At 42.8% G+C, this 24,492-nt stretch overlaps 1 protein-coding gene across 3 annotated transcripts in view; it reads right to left on the bottom strand.

The window, feature by feature from the left end:
• Positions 1–5,390: 5,390 nt before the first annotated feature.
• Positions 5,391–24,492, bottom strand: part of LOC120568316 (leucine-rich repeat and immunoglobulin-like domain-containing nogo receptor-interacting protein 3) — a 51,966-nt gene continuing 32,864 nt past the window's right edge. For 2 of the 3 annotated variants that reach the window (XM_039815735.1, XM_039815734.1), the window contains exons 2-4: positions 15,750–16,359; positions 14,136–14,879; positions 5,391–13,924 (exon numbers count right to left, since the gene is read on the bottom strand). In XM_039815735.1, the coding sequence (XP_039671669.1) occupies positions 13,355–13,924; positions 14,136–14,879; positions 15,750–16,304 (1,869 nt within the window). In that variant the 5' untranslated portion in view covers positions 16,305–16,359 and the 3' untranslated portion in view covers positions 5,391–13,354. The remainder of the gene's footprint in view (positions 13,925–14,135; positions 14,880–15,749; positions 16,360–24,492) is intronic. The other variant, XM_039815736.1, reaches the window with a different exon arrangement.

Genomic DNA, 24,492 nt, shown 5'->3' with positions numbered 1-24,492 from the left:
GATAATCAGAGAACAGGTGCAGCCCGCTCCGTCGCCATGCGCCCCGCTGTGTCTGGCCTGTGTCATTACAACCATCAAACTGCGAGCACTACACGGGCACGTTGCCTATTCCATACCTCAGAAAAACATTGACGTGATCGACATGAAAATGACTGTAAATAATATTTAATTTCATCTCTCTTTCTCTCTCTCTCTTTGTCTCTCTCTGTCTTATCTATTCTCTATTTATCTACTCTCTTGCTACTCCCCCTGTTGTGTCTTTCTTTCATTTCTCCCTCCTTAACTATTGATGCGGGTAATAATAGTACCATAGACACATGGTTTCTCTCTCGTGACTACTGTGCTATGTTGTGCTGAAACTATATGTAAAGAAGCACCTTGTCGACAAAAATGTAAAAACTTAAAGATGTAAAAAAAGAAAAGAAAAATGAACATAGACTGATCCTATGCACAGACGAGGAAGGAATACCACAAATGAGGAACTGTGCATATTTGTGAATACCTGTGTGATGCAAGGACCTCTTCCTTGATCTCTGAACTTTGAGCCCTTTGAACTGAACTGTCACTGCATTCCTCTGCTGATGGTGTTTTTGGTGACCACGAGAACCACCTCATTTCTTTGTGTCTTTTTTACATTTTTTTTTGTGTGGGCAAAGCCACTTGTTGTGTAGCATCTTCTAGCGGGAGATAATCATATTAGAGAGGCGACGCAGACAGGTGGAAGAAGGGTGCAGCAGGAGCATCAGAGGCCCATCATCAGACTGGAGGGAAACATTTAAGTGACGTTCCTTCATAGTTTGGGTTCTGCTTGTGCACTATAACAGATTCCCTGTTGGAGGTGTCATTTAAGACGTCTTCTAGAGTCCAGAAGGGAACAAAACTGTAGCTTTTTAGTGCAGGTATTTGAAGCTCAGACCCAAAGCAAAGAGTTAGTGATGGAAACAGTTGTGTGTGTGTGTGTGTGTGTGTGTGTATGGCTACCTCACAGAATAGAGTGGACTGTGACTCAGCCATCAACCATCAATACCAAAGATACTTCAAGCCTGCCGTGTTCACACCGGACCTGGGACGTGCACACACACGCAAACACGACACACATGCAGATATATTGTATGCTTCTGAGTGCACATCCACACTTTCACAGAGCAGTCGTGCTGCGTGACAAACACACAGAGGTGTTTGTTATGTGGGAAGAGTTGAGTGCCTTTTTCCTTCAACCAGGGGTTGGACTGCTCTAGACGCACGCAAGCACGCATGCACACACGCACGCACACAAACAAACACACACACACCCACACACACACACATGCACACACACGCCCACAGTGTTTAAAGTGAAGGGGGGGGCACACATTGGATGAAGGGGGAGCAACACAGGAGGAGGTCCTCATGACATAAAAAAGCCACTTTTGTTTGATTTCAACTAGCACTTTTTTTGACAAAAAAAATAAATAAATAAAGATTGTTAACCGCCACCATTTTGTTTTGATGCTGGTGAGACAATGTCATCTCACACAGAGTCCTCTCCATGATACACACATGTACACACACTCCCACCAGAGATATTTTTGTGTAATTTGTAACCAGAGTGTAGGTGTGTGTGTGTGTATCGGACTGTTTACAAAGCCCCTCTAATCCTGCTCTTTTCATTGGCTCACATCTAAAACTTTAACCTTTGTAGCAACCAACCAATGATCAATCAGTGCAGAAATGATGAGACCTTTCAGCTCCAAAAGACACACGTGATGCCCGCCGGTGACCCCCGCCCATCCAAACCCTCTTCGCTGGTCCCTCCGTCCAGGGTAGCATCACAACGAGGCAGGCATGTGTAGACAATTCATCTCGATATACCTCAAATCTTTATTGTAAAGGTTAATATAGTGAAACAATAATGACAATGTTTAGCGACGAGAGTGACATTAAAGTCACAGCAAAATGATTGTTCCGTTTTTTAAAGTTTGTTTAAAGGAGCGTGTGCAGTATAAGCCGTCTTATGGTTTGACACCTTTTGTAATTGGTGAATTTATTGTTTGTAGGTTTGCACGCTGTCCTTTTTTTGGAGTTAAGAGAAACACTAAAAGGAGGTGGAAGGATAATTGAAGAGGTAGGAAAGGACGTAATATATAATAATGTAGGAGTAGGGGAGGAAGAAATCAGTGACGAAAGATTATGACTACAAAGAAAGATGTAGGGATTGAAAAAATTGTTAAAGATCAAGTTGAAAATGACACATCATCTGTTTTGCATCACTTTTTGACTCATTTTGTGTTTGACAATTGTCTTCTATGTGTGTGTTAAAGTGATTCCCATATTAAAAAAAAAAAAAGAGAACCAACCAAGCACCTCCGTCATTAGGGTTGGGATGAGCGATTCTTTTATGCATGGATACTATATAAGTGTATATAAACTGCAGGATGAAGTGTACCTCTACAGGTGGAGGAGAGGGGGAGAAACAGGGAAAAAACAACTGGGTTTTGGCTTCCAAGTACATTCTTTTTTTAGTGTCTTTCATGTGCTGTTTGTGTATTTGTATAAAATGTGTGTGTTTGTATGTGTATCAGCTTCATCGCTGTGTGTCTTTCCTCCTGTTGTAACCCTTCCATTTGTGTAGAAATAGTCTCCACACTTCCATGTCTGTATCTACCCTTTGTTTCATCACACAGGTGGTAGTGTGAGTTCCTCTGTTTGGTTCCTGTATTTCAGCTCATCCGTATTTAATCTAAATTCGATTGGCCTGGGTGTTTGTCTGCTTTAGGGGAAGCATAAACAAACAGACAGCCAGGCGGCTGAAATACGGGTTTCTTCCAGTGCCTCAAAATGGCGTCGTTTGCTTTTTCCTTCGGACAGACCTCACAGCTCTGGAAGCCCCAGAGTCGATGTTCTCTCCCTCTTCCCTTACCAACCAATCAATCAGAACCAAGTGTCTTTGTGATGGTAGAAGACAATCAATTTCAAATAGCAGAGACAAAAAAAAAAAAAAAAGAAAGAGGGAGAGAGAAAGAGAGCGATGGAGGAGGGCAGAGAAAATGACTGGACAGGAGAAATGGGAGGAGAGGAGAAAGGATGGCTCTCAGAGAAATCAGTGTTGTATGTGTGTGTGTGTGTGTGTGTGTGAGTGTGGTCACCTTTAACCTCTGCAGAGTGGCCTTTACGGTGGGGGTGGGGGTTGAGGCATCCAGGACAGGACCCTCCCCCGGCCACGATGGAGGTGGTGACGGGTACTTGTTAAGTGGACATGTAATCGAAGATGTTGATCCAATGCCCACACACACACACACACACACACACACACACACACACACACACACACACACACACACACACACACACACACACACACACACACACACACACATACACGAGAGCTTTCTTCTGATCTTCATCTCCCAGGAACACAGTCGTCTGTCTGCCTTCAGCCTGTGGAGGGAGACTCAAGTAATAACTGGAACAAATAATACACCAAGTGAAAACCAGTATGGTTAAATTGTGTGTTTTGCCTAAAACAAATAAAAGAAACAAGCAATTGGCTGACTTACTTCGTTTTCTGTGTGATGCTTTCTTACTGTGGTGCTCTGTTGCCATCTGGTGGTGTAAAATAAAAGTAGGTGGACACCCCTGTCCAGAAATGTACAGCATCAGGGCCATAGCAAGGATTTATAAAAACACTGAGCCGTGTCCCAAATCCGTACTACACACCAATAAGTACGCTATACTCATCGTGATACGGTTTTGCCAATTACTAGTAGGCCTATATAAAAATATCTGCATACTTTATATTACATATTTTGCCATTTATACTGACAAGAAATTATACACAAAACATGTAGTGTTGGATGTGAATCCAAGAGCCATCAAAATGTTTTTCCTTAGATTTAATACTTGTTTTTGTTTTCCAACATATTTTGGAGCTGTTTCATCACCACCCACAGTTTCTTCTTCTGTTTTCCAGCTGTGAGCGTCTCCATTTCCTTTTTGCATAGCATTGAGGGAGGGAGAATACACCAGCATCACACTTAAAAATAGACCGCATTTAGTATGCATGCTGCCTGCTCTCGTTCACATACTTTATTTTGTCACTTTTCTGGTGTTAACACACATACTCAAAACCTGCATCAGTTAGTTGAAAAAGGGTCTATGTTTCTTATTATCGCAAATCAATCAAGGCAAACCATGCAGAGGCAGTTGTGTGATTGGCTGTCCATTCATTCAGTCTGAAGTGACAGCCAATCGCACCAAGTGGTTCTTGCCTTTTTTTTCTCTTAGTGTAATAGACAGTAAAAGACTGTGATGAAAACTGCCATTATGAAATCGGGAACAATGCTTTGTTGACATAAAATAAAAACAGCTGGACTGAATGAAAAAACATCCTGTAATAAACTGTTTTGTGAAAATAAGCAACACTTCATAATAATGAGCTGAGTTCAATTGTGATTAACAATTTCTACTTAATGAGCTGAGTTAAAAAGAAAAGAAAAAGATTTCACATTTTTTATGGTTATTTTAATACTGTTATTATGGTTATATTAAAACTGCAATAACATATTTGTTGGCCACTTGGGGCCAGCAAAGAAGCTGTGAACACAACACTGGCATATTATCACCTTTTAAACTAATATTTCTAACTTGTTTGCACATCAATCAGTTGTGAAACAACTGGTTTCCACCTGGTGACGGTTCAATATCCACTCTCCTTTGAATCTGTTTTTGGTCTCTACCAACTCCTGAGGGAAATATCTGTCTCCTTAGCTTCTAAATGCTCCACTTTGTTCACCAGCTAGTCTCGAACTGTGTCTATCTGCTGTTTGGTGCTAGGCAGGGAGTGTACAATGGCTTTTTAAGGCTTTTTTTTTTGCCGGAAGCAGGTGCCTGCTGCAGCCTAAAATGACCCTATGAGAGCGGTGAGAGTTAACCCAAACCACAACAACGAGCTGAAAGATGTTGTGAAGCTCTGTAGAGCTGTAGAGTTGGGTGATAATTCAATGTGGGTTTGTCACTACGAGCGGCCCCTTTCTCACTCATTCGTTCCATTGTTAATATAAAAATATTGATTATAGCAGCTTTAAATATTGTGAGTATTTATTCATATGATTATTTATATCCCAATGTCTTATTTATTTAATATTCGCTCATACTTGCACCCAACATAAATGCCTGACCTCACTAATGCTCTTGCAAGCTGAATGGGAGCAAATCCCTTCAGCCAGGCCCTAAAATCTTTTGGGGGAAAACCTTCCAGAAAAGTGGAGGTTGTTGTAGCAGTAGATTAGGTAGATTTGAATGACATGTTCAACATATCATATTGACCGTGTACTGTAGTGTAGCTCGTGTGTGAGTGACATTTTTTGAGAATCACGTGACACAAGCAGCAAACGAGAAGAGACACAGGACACTTTTGACAGAGTCACATCATGCTTTTATGACGAAAAGGAGTTCATTTACAAGACAGACAGTATATAAAACATACATTGAAATAAAAAAAGAAACCATATGTGTTCTATAGACAAGTACATTATTGTCTCACCCTTCTCTTTGAGACCAGGCAGCCATGGGACTGAGCAAAACATGGGTGCCCCCTGGAGAAAAGAAGCAGCAGTTAAATCCTATATTACTATACCTACACTATTTACAGTTCAACAGTCATTTTCCTCTGTCAGACATGGCAAGGAGGTCTACAGATTTGATGACATGATATGGCTAATAGATCTAATACAGTATGTACAGTTTCTGTTCTTCACATCCAAGGATTCACACATCGCGATTCAAAATTTAAATGTTATAATTCAGGTACAGTCAGATGTTCTTACGGCCAGGGAGGATGAGAGTCCAAATTTGGTACTTACAGTCTCTATTATGAGCCATATGTCATATGCTTTAACGATGGATCAGTTGACACCATTCAATCCGACAAGCTGAACAGCTTGTCTTTGTGTTAGCTCTGCATTTATATGGAGCGCTCAGCACCCATTCCTAGGTTTCAGGAGTCGGCAACGACCGTGTCAACAGGGAACAATTATGCATTAGTGCAAAAACTAAAAGTGGTCGATAAAAAACGTTCGGAAAAGTTTAACGAGGTCGGTGCCAAGTTGATAGAGAGACAGAGAGAAAAGACAGAGAGAGAAAAGAGAGAAAGAGGAGAGAGAATACGTTTACCCCAGCCAAATTTAGGGAAATAAACTATATTTTCCATTAGAGGGCTCCAACAAATACAGAGCTATACCACAGTGACAGCTTCCTCTGAAGAGTGGGAGAGGTAAGAGAAGCGTTACATCGGCTCAGACCTGGGGGAAAAAAAAGAGTCGGAAATGTGGCACCATCTCGTTCTTAAAAGAGAAAAAACATCTTAAAAGGTGATGTGGAAACCTAGGAATGAGTGCCAACCAGGTCTGTAAGAGCTCTGTACGCCTCCTCCTACTCCAGAGGGATTCTGGGAGAGTGGCAAGGTTCAAGCTAGATCAATGAAAGGATGCCATTAATAATCCTATCCCCATACAGCATTGATCAGTCCCACCATCCTGCTTAGAATATCAATCGTTTTATCTACAGCTTACACATCCTCTGTGTGTGGATAGATATGTGTAAAAGTACAATCATCCCAAGTAAACAAATGCTTCTTTTGTAAGACGCGCACGTCTTTAAATATCCGTGAATGCAGCTTCAGCAGATTACATGCCCCTCGCTTTGAACTGTACCAGATTAAAAACACTTTAATGGTCCCACCTGCTCTTACAGTAAGTCTGTTTCAACCAGTCCCATGGCCAGCAACAATGGCACCCATAGCTCTCCATACAAGTGTAGATGAGAGTTTGGCAAGACCAATCACTGTATACAAAAGGCATGCATAGATTAAACCTGCTAAGACCACAAGAAAGAAAGTTTTGTTTCTCTAGAGAGGAACTGACCGTTTGCCGATCAGCTCTCAGTCGTATGCAGAGAATGAATAACGCTGTGACATTTTTATCATGGTTTGTTACTGTTTGTTGTGATGGCAGTGAGACTGGCGGGGGGGCGTCAGAGAGTATTTGTCTAATCTACAAACTGAGTCCCAGCAAACCAGGTCAGAACGGTTGCTTTTGGTCGGATGGAGGCCTCTCCTCGGAACTCTCTTTACAGGTGGCTGAGGGCAGACACCCACGGCGGAGAGGAGGTCACGCTATGGCTATAGGAAAAATCAGTGAACTACTGACTTATGAATCTAACAGTCAATTTCCCCTTCTCCCTTTAGTTTTTTCACTGTATGAGACCCAGAGCTTTTATTTTCCCACCACGTACAATAATAATGGTACATCAGCATCAGCAGTATGGTCCCATTTGAGGCTTTTACTCACATTGACCACTTGGGGTCAGAATTGCCACATAGAAAGGGAGGCAGTTGCAATTGTCTGGTCAAGGTTAAGATGAAGCAGTTGTGCTGTTCAAGGTGCTTTAAACAATCCTTGAGCAATGCTCTGAAACATGTCCAATTAAAATAACACCATGAATTTAGCCTCCAGTATTTGTATGGTACACTGTTCAGAGAGGTCGGTTATGGAAATGGAACTAATAAGCCAAGTATTCACCCAATCAGCCGGGCTCACTTCTCCGTCATCCCATTACTGCTCCTCTCAGCTCTCATAATTCAACTTGGGTCCAATCCAAGCTGTAGGATCTGGAATAGGAGCTGGATTCATTTAGAGCAGAGAATATAGAGTAAGACATGATGGGAAAGCAAGGTAATGCATGTAAAAATCCATTCTTCTTGGCCAAATAATGAGAGGACAGCCGAGAGGACTGGCCCTTTAAAGCTGGGGTAGGCACTCTTTGGTGTCGTTGGGGGGGGGGAAATCCACAAGAACCTTTAGCATATTGCAATTCAAGTGGTCTGACAGAACACTAGACTTCAGCACCTCGTCCTGGCTCTGTTTTTAAGGCTTTAGAAAATCTAGTCCGTGACCGGACACTTTGACCAATCACAGGTCATTTCATAGAGAGAGCGTTCCTATTGGCTGTTCTACACATGCAGATGCGCATGCACATCCCCTTCAGATGGTGAAAGGCTGATTCAACGGTAGAAAATCCTGCAGAAAACGTTGCTGTTCCAGCCCTGGCAACAACGGCCTACACTGCAAAGCAAGCCAATACAGTCAGACAGACAAAGCGAAGCTTTTCAGAGATGGAGAGAAACGGTTGCTAATAGTTGATCCTATTTCTAACCTTAGCCAAAGGCTCAAGGGTGCGGCTAACTCAAAATAATGTTCATGCAGCTAGCTACAGTAGAGCCTTGAATCTCAGTATGTCATCATAAACTTGTGGGCCAAGTTTGCAAAGAAAACAGGACGGTAATTCTCATAGAATTGCCGCTATATAACGGCATCTGGATCCCAACCATGAACGGGATGACGACTGTATGACTAATACTCGTACAGGTTACTGTATGAAGCGTGTGCATATGCCAGTGCCCGTCTGATGGGAGGGGCAGAGAGGGGAAAGCTGCTTTTTTTTGGTGCCTTTTCCAGAAAACTGCCTACCCCAGCTTTATTTGAGAAATAGAATGAAAACAATGTTACAAAATAAAAAAAAAACTGAATAATTCAGGCCATGATTATTGGTGTCTCGGTCTAATTTTGGTCTGCGTCTTTGAAGAGTTCCCCAGTGGAAGGTAGTGAGGTTGCTGCTGCTGTAAATGGGGCGTCTAGACTACAGTACACCAACCCCAGGCAAGGGCGAACCGGAGGAGGGAGCGGGGGATGGCTCAGCCTACTTTCTCAAGTATCACGGCAGAGGAGATGAATTAAGTTTAAGCTCCACTGGTATCTACAAACACAGAGTCTGTCAGCCAAACTGAGGCAATGGCTTGGCTGCAAAGCTGTGTGTACAGGCACCTTGAACAATTGTTTGGCAGTGTCTTTCAATTAAAATGTTTAACGTATTTCTTTGTTTCGTAAAGCCTTAGATAATGGTTGTCTGGTAGAAAATTGAAGCTGGAGGGGACAGGAAAGATGAAAAACAAAACAAAAAGCCTCTTCTAGCTTTCAAGGACTCGTGGGGGGGGGGGAGTAGATACAACCCTGACCAACATGAAAATGTCTGTTTTCAATAAATGGGCTGCTTCTTTCACAAAATGACTCAGTGAACCACAGTAGGCAGAAAGTGAGTGTAGGCTCATAGTCACGGTGTTAATAAAACAACCCAACCCCCCTTTCTACATTTGCAAGTTAAAGTGTGACAGAGAAAATACATACAGTACAGTCCGTGGGTTGTCATATCCAGGGAAAGATCCCAGAGCGGCACTGAGCAGAACTGGGAAAGTTCCAGAAGTGCTTTTTCAGGAATGAGTATAGGGCGTGAAATGGGAACCAATGTTTTTTTTTTTTTTTTTTCTTTTTTAGGGAACCTGGGTCACCCCTTTCATCTTTTGTCTCCACTGATCCTATCACTGCTCCGTGTTCGATGGCATCACGAGGAGCAACAAATCATAACACGACAACACTGACTCACCAACCACAGAGAACACGTGTCTACTACCACACAACCATAATCCAGCCTAATACTGTGAACAGGGACAGCGAGGGTTGGAAATGTTAAGAAGACAGGGAACAGGAAGAGGAGGAGGGTACAGAGGGGAGGAGAAGAAGATAATAAAACCGAAAAACACCCTCATCTACGCTTACATTTGTGATCGATGTTTGCACAATAACACCATCGACAATCACTACAGACATTCTCACTGTCTTCTAAGCCTAGTTTTCACTGAGAAATACCGGGGAATGGAAACACAAAAGGGTCAGCTCAGGGATAGGAGACGTCCATAAAGGCGATGTCCTGTTCTCAACACAAAAATGGCCGCTGACACCGTTTAAAGGCGCTGTAAAAAAAGAAAAAGAATTCGGCCTCATGAATCTTTAACAGCTGTTGAGGTATTCATCCTGACACTAAAGCCATGGTTTGATCATCCCTCACAAGGGACAAAAATGGAGTTCGCAGTATTTTTTTTTGCAAAAGTTTCTTGAGTTTGAGGTTCTCTCTAACCTATTTTCCGAACTGTAAACTTTAAAACTGTCTTTATACAGTGTTGTAGGTGCGCTTTAGATCAGTGGTTCCTAACTTTTTACAGTATGACCCTAAAAATGAAGCAATGTGTACTCCTCATGAACACTGCACACGTCAGCTATTAGTAAATCCATCATAAAGTTTGTGTGTCCTTTATAAGTTCTTATTAACTTCTAGCTGGTTTTATAGTGTGTTTTAATAGTTCACAAACACTCTCAGATTGACTGTGTGGTGTACGAAACTAAAAGTCATTATGCTAGTCTAAAATGTCCTCTGCCAAACAATAGACATCTCCAGGGAACTTTGAACATAAATAACATACTGTAAATAACATACTGGAGATAGAATATCAGGCCAAAGAATCAAAGAATATCAGGCCAAAGAATCTGAGGACATTAAGAAAGGCTCTTTAAATAACATTAAGCAAGAGCCAGGTCAGGTCTTTGTTTTGGACAACTAGTAGCTGTCTACAATGTGTGCATGCAAGGCTTTCTTGAGACGAAAAACGTGACGTAATGCCTTTGTGTAGATTGTTTGTTGGACACAGTTCAAATGTTAACCTGCGCTTCTTCTCAATAAAATAAACCACAAATCTGCAAACCTCTTTTTGAGTCTTTTGGGGCTACAACAGTTTCAAAATGCCAAACAACAAATATTAAACTTAACTGCCGGTCCTTTGTAAGTGTAGGTATGATTTTGTTTTTTTTCTGCATACCTAGAAATGTGTTTCAGAGTTAATTAGTATTCATGCAGTTTCAAATGATTCCGAAATATTTGATCAAACTAACGTTACATTATTGGCATAATGTTTAGTAACTTGAGGGATATTTGCTAAAATATTCCCAATTTACATTTCAAGTAAACAGCAATTTGATCAAGTGTCAGGTCAGATATGTCGATCATATTCCATTTACTCTTCACTGTGAACGGGTCATATATGAACAAGCTAGCATTAGTTTAGTCGGTCAGCTGTGCAACAGTTAAAGCCGACTGTTACTGTGTGTAAACAACTAATCTCAATGTAAGAGCTAGTTTGCTTGGTGCAGAAGTTAATAAATACTTTAAACTATAGGCTACGTTTGAACTTAGGAAAAGCTGGCGCATCAACTCGAGAAAGAGGTAAACTAAGTTAGGAACCACTGCTTTAGATTATATCTCATTTCTTGATGCCTGGTTCCATTTGATATGCACACTGAGATGCAAACAGGCACAAGCACTGTCTAGTGTGTGGGAACTTTATTAGGTGTTGAGAACAGAACAGTCCCACACGGAGGACGGGGAACTTTTAACACGGTAAACAGCCAAAAGGTCACGGAGAACAACAACTGAGGAAATGAAAACAAGTAACAGAACACTTCAAATAAAGTTTTAGTTAAATTTTTTTTTTTTTTAAACCACAGTACTACTCTCCACTATACGATGCACATGGCGTGGGTAGGGTTAACACGACTTCATTTACATTTTGAATCCTTGGTCTCCAGCCAGGGACCCCTCCCAAAGGAGGACCCAGTGGGGGTGGGGGTGAGGGAGTGGGGGTGAGTAGGGGGGATGCACTGGGCTAGGGGGGCAGAGACATTCGCACACCGACCGTCTCAGAGGCAGAGAGAGAGCAGTCAGTGTCACACTTTGTGATCGCTTATTCATGTGTAACTGTGATTCTTGTTCCTATCAATCTAAATAACCTTCACTTCTATGTGTGTGTTTATGTGTGTGTTATGAAGTGCAATTTTATGCAAGCCCAGCGACAGCAGATGGTCCTGTGATCATCACACCAAAGATGTCAGTAGCAATAATTATCATTATATAACTGAATCATGCACACGCTACTATATAAAAAACAACCTACACATACTATGGCTTTGTTTCGTCACTCAAACATTTACATAATTTCTCTCTTAGAGAATTCATTTTTGGCTTTATGGCTCTACATACATACAGTATTGCTGGAATGTTATATTTGAACAGAGCATGTATGTGTGGTTACGTAGGCTCACTTTTCCTGAGAAAAGGTGCTATTCATATGTTTCTATGTGTGTTTTCCCCTACTGGAATGGGTGTATGTGTTTGTTTGAAGACCCCGACAGTGTGACTGTGTGTCCTCTGTCTGCCTCTGAGTATGACCCAACTCACCGGGCTGCTCCCCCCTGGCAGCGCTGGGAAGGTCAAGCGTCCACCAACACAGCAGAGGGCAGGGGGGCGGAGGCTGCCAGGTTGACCCATGAACGGGGCTTGTGATGTAGAGGGCCTCTTTATCTCCCTCTCCTTCCACCCAGCGACCCTCCTGTGGCCACGAGCCCAGTCCCAATTGCTCTCTGTTGTGTTGGTTGCTGTGGTTACTGTGGCTGCCCGTGTCCGGTGGGCTTGACTTCCTAACCAAACCCTCCGGGCCACGGGCAGCTCTCGGCCAGTGCGCTCGTCCCAAACTCACACAGCTAACATTGTCGCAAAATCTCACGAAGAGGAAAAGGCCAAATCTTTTGTCTGTTTGTCATTTATGTGAATGGTCCAAATCGAGTGCTTCTTATCCGATACTATCAGTTCATATTTGACATCCATTGAGCTTGACATTATGATAATGTTAATGGAGAAGCCTCACTGTTTAGCCGTGGTCAGAATAGATAAAGGAGGCTGTTATATGTTCTATAGAAAAACAAAGTCTTTCAAAACAATTTGTTTTATTCAGTGGTATGAACTTACAACTTAACTCTTAATTTATTTATTTTTCCTTAAATTTCTACATGCATGAGTCTTAACAAGGCAGACTTTAGAAGAGCATAGCTACAAATTATATTAATGGATGGTAGCCAGGTCTCCCTGCATCACATATCTTTTAAAATCCCAGACTGCACATAATACAGTAAAGGGAAATTTCAAATGAAAGAGGAAATCTATTTTATTATCTCATTACTGTAACAAAGAGACAGGGCTAACCGGTATCCCACAGCTCAGTATTCATGCCAATTTCCAAAACGTATCTCCTCTATTATTCTTATCAAGCATGGATGGCAAGTAGCTCTTTAAAAGTCTGTCAATACTTTAGTTCTTTACAGGATCATTCAAACATCTCTTTCAACGCAAGCTGAAAATAAAACCCCTGAGAGGCCGAGAGATCAGTGTTATTTTGTTTTCATTCACAAATTAAACCAAATCGTGTCATGGCATGTTTTTGATGTGGACGCTGAATTTTTGAATAGAGCCATGATAGACAGGATCTTATATTGTGCTTTCACACTTCTTTGCGAGTCAGTGGCTGTGTGTGTTTGCGTGTGTCAAACACGTTTTTGGGACGTGCTCATGCCTCCCCCGAGCGACCCCTGGCTGCGTTGTTTCATATCATTTTCATGTTGAACTTCCTGGTCCCTCCCGAGGAGCTGCCGGTGACGGGTTCAGATTTCCGGAAGGAGTACTCCACTGTGAAGTTGTTCTTGCGTTGCCCGCGTCCCCGGCTCCACACAAACAACAGCAGGAAACAGAAGAGAACCACCCCCAGGAACGTGATGCAACCCATTGCTGTGGAGACCAAGATGGTGGTCAGGTCCAAGGTGAACTTAAGATAAACGCGCGTGCTGTTCAGATTTGTGTCGTTGAAGAACTCGCCGCTGTACAGCGAGCGGTTGAGAAAGAAGGCTGAGGCAGCATCCAGCGGCTGGCCACGCACTGTGAGTGTGGCAAAGTAGGTGTCATTGCCTCCGGCGTTACTGGCGATGCAGATGTATGTTCCGCTGTCGGTAAGCTGGGCGTAGCGGATCTCCAGGGTGCCACTAGGGAGAACAGTAATGCGCCCTGAACTCTTAGCTGTGATCCGTCTGCGCTGCGGGGAAATCCAGACAATAGCAGGTGCAGGTTCTCCTTCGGCTCGACACAGAAAACTCACGGGTTGGCCCTCACGAGCGATCACCTGTGGGAGGTGGAAGAAAGGAGTGCGCGGACTAATAAATACAGGAGAGTGAGAAAAACACAGCAGAATATATACACAACAAAATCTGCCAGTGCTATAAAAAATGCTGTTTGTGCTTGTAGAAGCAATTAGAGTAACCTCAGTAATCAAACCATGAGCATGTATGAATTTGTTGCTAAATATTGAACCTAAATGTTATCATCTCCATTACCTGCTGCATCTTACGGTTGCGTATCTTAGGTTTCTGGCATGTAAAGTGGTCGAAGAGTGCAGAATCGGTGAAGGCGCTGAGGCTGACCCCTTGCACCTCCACCGGCCCCGCACACACCGGCACTCTGCCGTCAAAGTTGAGGGTCTTGCGTCTTTGCAGGATCCACAACAGACGGCAGTCACACATCAGGGGGTTCCCATCCACTCTGAGGGTCTCCAGACTGTTGACAGAGTGGAAGGAGCCCTCTTCCAGAGTTTGCAGGTCGTTGGAGGAGAAGTTGAGAACTCGGATCTGTCGAAGGCCTCCAAAGGCATGGAGCTCCACTGTCATCAACCCTGTGCTTACCATGATGAGCTCCTTCAGCCTCAGCAGGTCCTTGAAGGCCCAGGGCTCTAGTGTGCTGATGGGATTGTAGGACAAGTTGAGGTGTGTGAGGTGCACCAGGTTCTTGAAGGAAGCGGACGGGACAGAGGTGATGTTGGTGTTGGTGATGGAGAGCCAGTGGAGGTCCAGGCCCTGGAAACTAACAGGGGAGATGTACTCCAGGTACGGCCAGTGATCAATGTCCAGACCCCGCAGGTTGGAGAGCTTTCGGAAGTTCTGGTCCTCCAGGGCAATGATGCTGAGATGACGGAGGCGAAGGGTGACCAGGCTGCGCAGGTAGGACAGCGTCTGGCCAGAGATGGATGTCAGGTTGCAGCGCTCTATTGTGAGATCCTCCAGCCCCAGCAGCCCTGAGAATGCCTGGGAATCAGAAAGAGAAATGGAATGTTCAATTGTGATGTTAAACAAACAGTAGGAAGACCAAACTGGTGACTAAAACTGAAAGGGCAAATATAATGATGTGAGCAAATACATGTTTTGTTTCTGTTAAGAAATTCTAGGAGTTTGTGGAGCTGTGAGTGCTGTGGAAAGTGCCTACAAACTAATTTGACAACAATTTTCCCCCCACACTTGCTAAACTTTCAGTTTTGTTTCCCTCTTTTTCATGATAAACATGATCTTCCTTTGTTAAAGGAATAGCTCAACATTTAAATATAAGGCTAGTTAGTTAGGTAGCTTAGCATAAAGACTGGAAACAAAAGGGGAAACAGCTAGCCTGGCTCCATCAAACGGTAACAAAATCTTCTTGTTGTCACTGTGAGGTTGCCAGCAGCACCGAAACAAGAAATTGCCCCACACACAACCCCCCATAAAACCACAATTTGTCATTTTTCCACTTCAATTTTTGTACGGATTAAACAAATGAGATATAAGATGTTAATTATTACCCCTGTTTCCAGTCTTTGTGCTAAGCTAAGCTCATATTTAGCATACAGACAAGAGGGTTGTTTCTATGCTCTCATTTAATTCTTGTCAAGAAAGCGAATAAGCCCATTTTCCCAAATGTTGAACTATATACTTCTGAGCCAAACCAAACATTGATACAGGCACTATGGCTGGCAAATAGTGGCTTGACATTACACCACACAGTATATTCCACTACTGTCAATATAAAAGTAGGATTGTGGGATCAAATTTCCTTTCAGGGATTAAAAAAAAAAAAAAAGTTCTTCCATGCAGTTCTTCATTAGTAACACAGGGATGATACAGACAAGATGCTGGAGAGCTCACCTTGTGGGAGATATAAACCAGGTCGTTGTCTCCCACCTCCAAATGTTTCAGACTCCTCAGATCCTGGAAGGTGTAGTCCAATAAAATCACCATCTTGTTCTCGCTCAGGTCCAGGCTGGTCAGATTGCCCAGCTTGGCGAAAGCCCCCAGGGGCACTAACTTCAGCTGGTTTCCCCTTAACTTCAACACTTTAAGACTCTGGAGGGTGGCGAAGGCATTGGGCTCTAATGTGGCGATAAGGTTCTCACTGAGGTCCACCTCCTCCAGCCGCGGGTACGGTGCCAGGTCCCCTGCTTGCACCCAGCGGAGCCGGTTCTTGCTGAGGTCCAGGAGTTGTGTCTCGGTGGGGATGCCCTCTGGGATGTTGATGAGGCGCCGCCGCTGGCACGACACCGACCTCAGCTGAGCCGAGCACTCGCACCGTGGCGGACAGGCCTGGCCACTTCCTGGCAGCGTCAAGGTTATCACGGCAACCAGAGAAGCAGCCAGGAACCATCGCCACATCCTTGGCCATGGCACTAAGGCACGCCCACCAGAGCCAGGAGAGCCAATCATGGCCCTGGCCCTCTGACTCCTCGCCTGTCACAGGCAGGGTCAGTACACTATACACCTGCAAGATGAAACAGAGGGAAGTAAGGGACAGGATAGAAGCAAAGAGAGAGAGAGTGGAGACCGAAAAAAAAAGAATGAATAAAGACATTATAAGAGGATGTGAAAAAGATCATCTCCCAAGCTCATGAAAATTACATCCACATGGCTGTAAATTATCTATGTTTCCTGCAGTTTAAGTAATATTGTACCGAAAGCTGCGAAGATTTGGGACATATCTTGACACGTCATTAAAATACAGCTGACGGGAGCCCATTACAGGAACACGGATCTGTGTAAGATATTTAAGATGATTTGTCTTTTTTCACGAATTCATCTATGGTTTCAGTTGGAGAACTGGGACACTGGAAGCCATGCGAGGGAGCTTCTTGCTTCAGTTGAATTCATGCATGCTGCATCTCCTCAGCTCTCCTTGCCTGCACTGAAACGGCTGCTCCATTTTGACGAACACAATGAATTTATTTTCACCACGCACAAACACAGACTGAGCTCAACAGTCACATTATGCCCGGAAGCCACGCACGCCGCGGCTATGAAACGTGAAGAGAAATAGGTGTTTGAATCCCTGTGTACTCAAGTCACATTATGTGTTTCATCAGGTATGTGTTGATGCATGTATGCGTAGGACGTGGCATTTTGCTGGGCATGAATTAAAAATCGTTTTGGTCCTCCTGGAGATGAATCACTCGCGCTTTAACATTCCTTCAGGCAACCTGTCATCTCTCCCACACACCGGTTTTAACTCGGGGACAGTCAAAGAGCACCTGGCATTGGATCTGGAACACAACTCAGTGTCCGTCTGATTAGAAGTAAGTAGTAATACTTTTATACTTGAGCGTAGAAACAGGAAAGTTGTTTGCTCTAATGTTAGAAATGCCCACCAGAATCCCCAGATGTTCATCTCTTCACTATTTGCACTACTTGGTTGGTTTTGCTTTCAGATAAGGTAGAAATAAGAGAGAATATATCATCATCACCAGGGAGTATCATGTTTAAATGCACTCTGATGCTGGCAGTGGAGAAAGGCAGAGCCAAACAGATTAATAATATATGGGTTGGTTTGTGCTAAAAGGGCAGTATTCACAACATTCGCCAGTCTCTCTTTGCGTCAAGTCTTTCTTGTAAGTTGGATTTAGAAAACAGCCTTTTGAAAGTCTAATCATATCTGACTGTTTCAATGTGTTGGCATCAATGGGATCAAACAGGATGAAATGAGATTTAAACTAAATTTAAACGATGGCAGACATAAATTCTTTGCACATATGCACAACCCTCAGATATTTTCACACATGATCACACACAAACTGCAGTAAAACCTCCAGAGATTATGTCTCATCTACTAAGCCTCAGGGTGGATACGGTAAGTCCCACAGTTTTGTGACAGGTCTGGAAAACACTCTGTTTACAGATCCCATATCTGAAGGATCTGGTCGAAATCTCGCACAATTTTTCCATTCGCTGGGAGACAAAAAAACGCAGACAGAGAGAAGCTGCTGTGCAGACCGCTGCACAAACTGACCCAGTTCTCAGCAGCAAATCAGCCTCGCACCGTCAACCAGCAACAACTCATCATGACCACAACAACGGAGCATCAAAACCTCAGCGTCTCTGTGGAGTCGAGCCCAGAGAGATCGGAAAAACAAACAGGAGTATACAGATGTTCTGAAATAACGAGCTACAAACAAAATTAGTGTCTGCGTCCCTGCACAGGCTAGATCATTTTTGTGGCACATGATGACATGATATTTACTCTTCTTGTACCTTTTACTTCAATTCAATTCAATTCAATTTTATTTAAAGTATCAAATCATAACACGAGTTATCTCGAGACACTTTACAGTCGAGACCACACTCTATAATTTACAAAGCCCCAACAATTGCAGTAATTCCCTCAAGAGCAAGCAGTGCGACCAGTGCGACAGTGGCGAGGAAAAACTCCCTCTTGGAGTTTTTCCTCGCCACTGTTGCACTGGCGCTACTTCACTACTAATGTTCCCTAGATTGTGAATCCTAGTGACTTTTCACTTATTTGGTGAAATATCTCAATCCCTACAGGATGGATTGCCACAAAATATTGTGCAGCCCAGTGGCGCCGGCAGGATTCTATTTTGTAGCACGCACAAAAACCGCCTGCTCGCTGAAGCTGTTTACTGTGCCAGAAATGAGCTGTTCTTATAATATTTGATGAGTATGAGTGTGCTCCTGTAGCGTACTTTTATCACAAAATAATGACCAGGTCATGAAAATATTAGGCTACAGGTTGTTGTTTTATGCAAAAGTAGGGGTGAGATGGCTTAAGGAGACACGTCAGTAGCGTAGGGAAATAAATGATATATGTTATAGAGTAGAAAAAACGATGTGTGCCTATTATGTTTGCCAAATACAAGGCATGAACAATTATAAATTTATGAATTAGACTGGTTTCACAAAGTTTAAGATGTAGCCCTAACTCTAAATTGAGTCTGGGCCCTTTTTCGCTGGGATCAAACCTCTTTCACTGTTAAGGCTACTGTTGTAGAAAGAGAAAGAGGTGGATGCTCTCAGAGCAGACGGTGAGCATGTACAGGGATAAGAATAACCTGATTTCTCTGTGTGCCATGTAAACATCATATCCTGAATATGATCAAAGACGGGATAAGCCTCATAACCGGAATATTCATGTTAACACACATGATTCAAACAACATGCTAGCTCCGTCCGTGGGTTCAGCGATACTCAGTGTCCATAGCAACCAGTTTATGGTGGCGAATGAAGGCATAAAAATGAACACTCTGATTAATAGTGGATAGGTTGTGGGAGAAATAACGTATAATTAATGAGGAAAATATTAATGTGAGCATAGCAGAGAGCAGAACAGAGCTGCTGTCAGCGGCCGCTCCTCTGCGCATTTACGCATTGTCATAAGATGCGTTGCATGTCTCACTGCCTACAGGATTAGGGCTGTCGGCGCCATTGGTGCAGACATTCATGGTGCCCAGATGATGAACCCTACTGACTATGGTGATAATCTGACTTTTCCTCTAGTGCCACCATGAAATAGAAACTTTAGTTTTTCATTGAGATATTTACAATGATATATCTCCACAACTATCAGATTGATTGCCATGAAATGTGGCACAGACATCCATGGTCCTCTAAGGATGTTTTGCAAACATCTTTCATCCCCTAACTTTTCATCTAACCTATCTTCAGGTCACTATTCTTCAGGTATATATTGCTAATTTGCACATGTTAGCATGCTTACACGCTAAACTGTGATACAGTATACTTGCTAAACACAGAGAATTTCTAATAAGGGGAAAACTTCCACTCTCTGGATACTTCCGGCTTCTGAACTGGTTGCAGTTCCACTCTGGTTCCATATGAGGGGGCTCACAGGTGAGTGCAGAATGAATGGAGGTCTATGGAGCTATACCCCTCAAAATCCACTTTTCTCAGGATATCATTTTTTGTGTAGTAATTTGAATTTTGCATCGAAAGGGGAGGCAAAGCCCATCTACGGAAAGCCTTTTCACTCCCTATTTATCCCCATTGTACCAAATTTGGTTGCCGTTCCACCAGAGTTCCACTGGGGGTGATCGCGTGCAAGTGCAAAATGAATGAGACTCTATGGAGCTAGACGGCTAAATTTGTCTCTTTCGCCTGATTGTCGTTGAGAAATCTCAGATTTGATTGTTGTTTTTGCAAGTTCAACGTTGATTATAGGATGAAAGTTGAATGAACGAGTACTTATGTCCTTTCGATTTCTTACAGGTTGAGTCCTTGTTGCCCATAACACGCTAGCATTCTGCTAATGAATGCTGATTGGTCAGTGAAGGATTACGACTAGAGGTCCCGCTCGACGGCATCCGTAGCGGAACCAGAATGTCAGAGTAAATATTTCGGCGTGGTCTTTAAAACATTAGCAAACCCCTTTCTAGTACGTGTATTGACAGGGAGAGCCTAACCTGTCAGCTGTGTTGTCGATGCGTCGAGAGAACAAAGGAATTGACTCAGAGCTTGCCGTAAAGCTACATCTCCGGCCGTACGATGTGTATGGCGTCATTTACATTTTAAAAGGCTTTTTAGAACAAAAAAAGCAACTTTAAAAAAATCTAGTAAACACCCAGCAGTGTGTATTTTCTTTGCACACTTAATAGGGAGTGAACATTAGACGGGCTTTGCTAAACAATAAACATGCTAGCATTGTCAGTGCGAGGATGTTAGCATGCTGGCAATAGCATCTAGCTCAAAGCTAGCATAGAGTCTTAGCCTTTCTTCACTCCTCTGTGACATCAAACTGAATATATTTGAGTTGTGGGCAAAACAAGACATTTGAGGACGTCCTCTTGGACTTTGTGAAATACTGATCGACACCATTGTCTGACATTTTATAGGACAAAACTCGATCGATTAATCGAGAAAATAATCAACAGATTAATCGTCTATGAAAATAATCATTAGCTGCAGCCTTAGTACAGTATATACTGCCTGTGTGTGTCAGTTCACATCTGCAATGCCCTTAGGTACTGTGATGGATGCCGCCTGTCTCCACACACCCCTGATAGTCATTCTACGGGTCAGTGGCAGCGTCGTAGCATGAATCAGTCAGCTAACATTGTGGAGGCAGACAAGGTCCTCATTGCTGGACTCAAGGACAGGCAGGAATCTTTAAAAACACACACACACACACACACACACACACACACACACACACACACACACACACACACACACACACACACACACACACACACACACACACACACACACACACACACACACACACACTTTATCAAGCACATGGACCCAGAGGAGTACAGTGTGCAGGCAACTGTGGCAAATACTGAGGAAAACCTTTTTTTTTTATTAGGTTTTATCAGCAGCCTGTGTCTTTATTCTGCTTCAAAAAAGCTCAAGGTAAGTCTTACAGCTTGTTCCTGCATCTAGACAGCCAACATACATACAAATCACACTAGGGGTACCTACATCTACACTACAAACGGTAAGTCAATGTTTGCCAGATGTTAAGGCCACAGCAGTGGCAAATCCCAAAACTATCCAGAAAGATTCTGCCACAGGCCAGCTGTCCAGGGAGAACGGCGGAGAAGAATGGGAGGAAAATCATCCCAGAAGCTAAAAATAACTAACTTGTAGGAAGCTGACCTAATGAACAGATGTTGGGGAGCAACATCCCCGTCCAATCACACATACAGTGCATCATCAGCCTGCACAGGCACAACACTGATGACCATGGCCAGATGTCTCAAACACCAGATGTTTCACCTGATTTTACAGACAGGATAGCCTGATTAAAAACACCATGTTGCCAAGAAAAGAGGCTTCCAAAATAACTGTAGAGAAAAATAAGGTTGTGGTCATTGTTTGGTGTGTATTTGTGTGTTTTTGTGGCAGTGTGTCTGACCATAAATAGGTCGTCCATGTTGACTGGTAGCCTTTAAAAGCCTTTATATTCAGCCAGCAGAGGGTGGATCTCCTCAACCCTTGCATCCCTGCTTCCTGAGCTTTGTCTGGCTTTTTCGCTTTTCTTTATCACACACACACACACACACACACACACACACACACACACACACACACACACACACACACACACACACACACACACACACACACACACACACACACACACACACAAACTCACAATTTAGCAACAGTGATGTAGACGCAATCAAGCAGTAAGCAGGTTTTTAGAGAGAGCTTTTACATTTTACTGTTGCAAACCAACCGAGGTGCAAACATGACAAGTTTTTTACTTTTCAGAGGAAAGCTGACAGTTTGTGCTTTCCATTCCTGAGTAGCTATAATTCCAATATTAAATCTGTGCTTAGTCACTTAATTTTAAGCCAAAGTCAAGTGTCGAGTACAGCTTAGCAGCTCTCTAATACAACTGGTACTGAATGGGGAGAGAGAAGGGGGAAGTAAACAGTCAGGGAAAAACTGTGGTAAATTTGTTCAAAGCAGAGATTTATGATTTCAGTAAGTCTGGAAATTCTAAGTTTGGTCATATGAATCTCCAAGCAATATCAACTAGTCCAAGTCAACATGAAAGTTTCTTTGTAAGTCTGAAAAGGTCAAATGAAGTTTATTTGTGTCTCCTCTAGTCAAAGTTTGAGTCTCAAAAAGGTTTCACAATGCCCACATTATCAGTGAAAAACAAAATCAACGATGCCCAAACTTAAGAGCCTCGAAGATAACAAAGGAAAACGGTCATCACAACATAATCAGGCGGAGAAAAAAATGAAAGAAGCCCTAGTTGGTGGCTCACAGAGGGGGATATCCACAGTGACGACATGTACAACGCCTGGAGTGGGAACACAAAGATACAAATAGATACAAAAGATAAAAACCTGAAAGGGAAAGAACTCACAAAGAAACAACAGAATAAGAACACTTGGTCAACATTCACAAAGTCTCGGTCGCTTGTCCACATCATGGACATCATTACAGCGACACCCAGTGACCATTAACCACTGCTCCCGATGTTCACATAGAAAACTGAGCATTGTTTTTTCAGAGCTGTTCAGTGGGATGCAGAGTGACACTGCAGTTGTTTTGAGTTTGCAAAGAGAGACGATACTCATGAAGGCGCTCCTACTGTAGCTGCATCCTCTTCCTCTGCGTCACTGAGGCAGCAAGTGTTAACTGATTGAGCCTGACATGCTGTCTGGTTTGACCTTTAGCTGATTAGAGCCACAAACCTTTGACTTGAATGCTGCAGTAATGTTTGATTGGACCGACTAACTATCCAGTATTTAAACAATCATTTACAGAAGTAATCTCCTGTAGCTGTGAATGAGGGCTATATACTTGCTTCTGATTGGCTTTTTCCTTAGTTCATTACTTAATGATTCATTAATATAGGATGTCCCAGTCTGTTCTAACTCATCATTATCTATTAAAAGTCCTCCATTAGGAATTATTAGTGAAGTACTTATTATAGATTAATCAATTATCAAATTGTTTCTATATTCTTTCCTCACTCGTTTCTCAATTAATTCATCATAAACTTATCATTAGCTACTCTTTTATACAATTTGACATTAACTAATGGTTTATAGCAGTAAGTTCCTCATTTGTTCCCTGGGTAACTAGATTTTTGTACTATATTGTAAAGTGTAAACGGTTTCCCTGACATGTTGCTGGAAGTCGGAGTAGGTTAATTGATAAATTTGTCTTATTCTTCACCTTCAGCAAAAACCTATTTTACTGCAAAGTGGCTCTCCAAAGCATTTTAATTGGAATTCTTTGAGGTTTGATAAGCATGGGCCCAGGTCACACAGACACTTTCACACAGCGTTTGCATGTGTGTAGACGGGCTGCTGAGTTGAGAATGCAAGGTAACATATCCACACTTTCACTCTCAATCCTCTCACATACTCCCTGAGAAGCCGCAGCACAGCAACACAAACACACACACACACACACACACACACACACACACACACACACACACACACACACACACACACACACACACACACACACACACACACACACACACACACACACACACTTAACTAAATACGAACACACTTCATCATTTGGGGAAGCATCACCTCTCAGTTTCCTGCTGTACTGTTTCCCCTCTCACCAGGTGTAGGGCTGGGTGATAGGGAGAAAATCAGATATCACGATATTCCTGACCAAATACCTCGATATCGATACTGCGGTGATATTCTAGGGTTGACAATTGATGCTTTAACAAAATAGCTTCACACTGAATGTCTAAGTGGGTAAAGGCAAATAATAGAAAAGCTAGAACAGTCTGCTAAGTTCAGAGAAGTACATCACTTTACTGTAATCCAGCCATTAAAACCAGGAAAAGACAACACTTATGTCATATCACGATATTACGATATCCAAAATCTAAGGCGATATCTAGACACATATCACAATATAGATATATTATCGATATATTGCCCAGCCCTAATAAGGTGATCCCCAAAATACTTCACAGATCTCTGTGATTTCTCTGAGCTGATGTCTGTGTGTATGCATCTTTCCTGAGAAGCGCAGCAAAGTCACACTCTCTAACTAACAGAGTTAGTTAGAGAAAAAAGTGGCACGAGCTGTGGAAGCCAAACTCCAGCCTCTGTTCTCTGACTGCTACAAAGTCAGCCAGAGTCGCATT

The sequence above is a fragment of the Perca fluviatilis genome, chromosome 11 (genome assembly GCF_010015445.1).
Source record: "Perca fluviatilis chromosome 11, GENO_Pfluv_1.0, whole genome shotgun sequence".
In the NCBI taxonomy this organism is placed as follows: domain Eukaryota; kingdom Metazoa; phylum Chordata; class Actinopteri; order Perciformes; family Percidae; genus Perca; species Perca fluviatilis.
This window is presented reverse-complemented; position numbering and strand designations above follow the sequence as displayed.